The 2,183-nt window shown below is 33.9% G+C and overlaps 1 protein-coding gene across 4 annotated transcripts in view; it reads left to right on the top strand.

Moving 5' to 3' along the window:
- The window catches only part of LOC106531499 (transportin-1), a 52,757-nt gene that overhangs the window by 21,872 nt on the left and 28,702 nt on the right, over positions 1-2,183 (top strand). For all 4 annotated transcript variants that reach the window (XR_001311923.1, XM_014027378.1, XM_014027377.1 and 1 more), the window contains exon 7: positions 1,674-1,755. Coding sequence is in view for 3 of the 4 variants with exons in the window: in XM_014027378.1 (XP_013882832.1) it covers positions 1,674-1,755 (82 nt within the window). In the remaining variant the exon portion in view is untranslated. The remainder of the gene's footprint in view (positions 1-1,673; positions 1,756-2,183) is intronic.

Raw genomic sequence — 2,183 nt, 5'->3', positions numbered from 1 at the left:
GAAGAAGTCTCTTGGAGGAGAGACGAAACGTTTCATTAGAGAAGAACCCGTCCAGAAGACCGATACAATTTTTTTCTTTTAGATTTTTTACCTGGATTACTGAGATGCATCAGGACATCACTTATTTACAGTTTTGCACTGCGGTGCCAGCTTACCTTTTTAACAAGTTGATCCGATCGTTTCATCTCTGTTACTACTTTGCCTCTCAGCTCTAAGGGTCATCAGGGTCGGGCTGACTTTGACTCATCTTCCTCACCTCGGTTCATTCAGAAGTAACACCAAGGCATCAGAAGTGTCTTCAGTCCTAGACTGAGGTGTTTTCTAAAAGAACTTTGAGATTTAAGGCTGAAATTTTAATGTATTCAAAAGGATTCAATTTAAAATGTAAATAAGTTACATTTTTTGTTTACTAAATCTCAGCAGGATTTTTGTCCACACACATGACTGGCAGATCAAAAATATATATGTATTTATAAAATACCTGTAACACTGTTTAGTTACAGAGCATAACAATTTTGGGAAATTCGCCTTTGACTGCAGCTGAATGACTTCTCAGAGCAACATTGTTCAGCGCTTTTTAAAACTAAAGAAGAAGAAATAAAACAGTATGTTGTGTTTCTGTTACCTCATTTAAAGAGGATTTAAACCACAGGAATGGTATGGTGGAAAAATATATAGTGGTTTTGACACCAAGACTGTTACACTTTACAGTGACACCTGTGTCAATGGTTTTGAGAAAGCAACTCTAAAAGTTAGTTGCATAGACACAAAGAGGAATTAAGCTGGTGTTAGCTTTTCATAAACCGTTCCACATACAAACACATCAACAGAAGCAAGGCGTGGGTTTATTAAAGATCTGGTAGCTGTATGAAAGAATTCAAATAAATAATGAAGCAGGTCAATGCTGATGGAAAGATAAATATGTGTATGAAAGAACAGATACAGAAAGACTGGGTATGAGTGAGTTAAATAAAGCACAGTAGACTACATTTAATTTAAAAATGATCACATAGAGAGTGAAGTTATATATGAAGCACTTTTATTTTACAGAGGAGCTGTGTTTTGTTCTCATAAAACACATTTATCAAGAACTTTTTATACCAAAGAGGCAAAAGTATGTTTTTTTAATTTTTTTTCTTCCTCTTAAAAGTACTTAAATTAATTGGTAAATGTTTTGTTGATGTGAACAATTTTTGGTTGTATTTTTGTTCAGTTTTATAAAATCTTGAACATTTTCCATTTGAATTGTTGAAATTTTATTAATCCACCACATAAAGACAATTTCTTTAGCTGAAAATATGTAGTTTCATCATAAATTGGGATTTAGAAAAATGGAAATAAAAAATGACTTGAGAGAAAAAAAATCATTGAATTATTTTAATCACTTCAGTAGAAAAAAGAACTTAATATTAGTTTCTTAATTTCTTCATCAGTGATTTTTTTAAGTAAAGAGAAAATGGAGAGAGGGAAAAATCATTGAATTTTTAAGGCACTGATTGTTGTCTGTGTGTTACACTGAAATTTGATTGTCATTATGATTTGTTTCTATAATAAAATAGGTTTAAACTTCCACAAACAAAATCTTTGTTTTCCTGCTACATACCTTAAGTTACAGGATGCTTTCATATTGCCGTGACCCTTAACAGCATGTTGTGTTGTCTTTTGTGTTGCAGGTCTCATGCCATCGCCTGCGTCAATCAGTTTATCATCAGCAGGACTCAGGCTCTGATGCTTCACATTGACCCTTTCATTGAGGTGAGTCTGAGGGAAATGCACCTTTAAATAAATCTTGAACATGTTGATTTGTAGTTAAGTGGTCGAAAAAAGGAAATAGAAAACGCTGATAAATTGATTTAAATTCACATAAATTCTGAAAAGTACACTTTATGTCCTCAAACCAAATATTACATGGTTGCTACACAGTCTTGAACAGAATGGGCTTAAATAAAAAGAGACTGAGCATACTTGCCTCTATCCCTGGGGGGTAGAATCAACGTGATCAAAATGACAATATTGCCCAAATTACTTTATCTATTTCAGAGCGTGCCAGTGTTCCTCACCAGGACTTTCTTCACAAATTTAAATAGTGAATTGTCATTCATTTGGAATAAAAAGCATCCACGGATAGGCAGTAAGATGTTACAGTTTCCCCATGGTCTTGGTGGCTTGTCACGCCCCAACTT

This window comes from Austrofundulus limnaeus, unplaced genomic scaffold, assembly GCF_001266775.1.
Source record: "Austrofundulus limnaeus strain Quisiro unplaced genomic scaffold, Austrofundulus_limnaeus-1.0 Scaffold643, whole genome shotgun sequence".
In the NCBI taxonomy this organism is placed as follows: Eukaryota; Metazoa; Chordata; class Actinopteri; order Cyprinodontiformes; family Rivulidae; genus Austrofundulus; species Austrofundulus limnaeus.
Note: the sequence above shows the minus strand (reverse complement) of the source record. Positions and strands in the feature narration are given on the sequence as shown.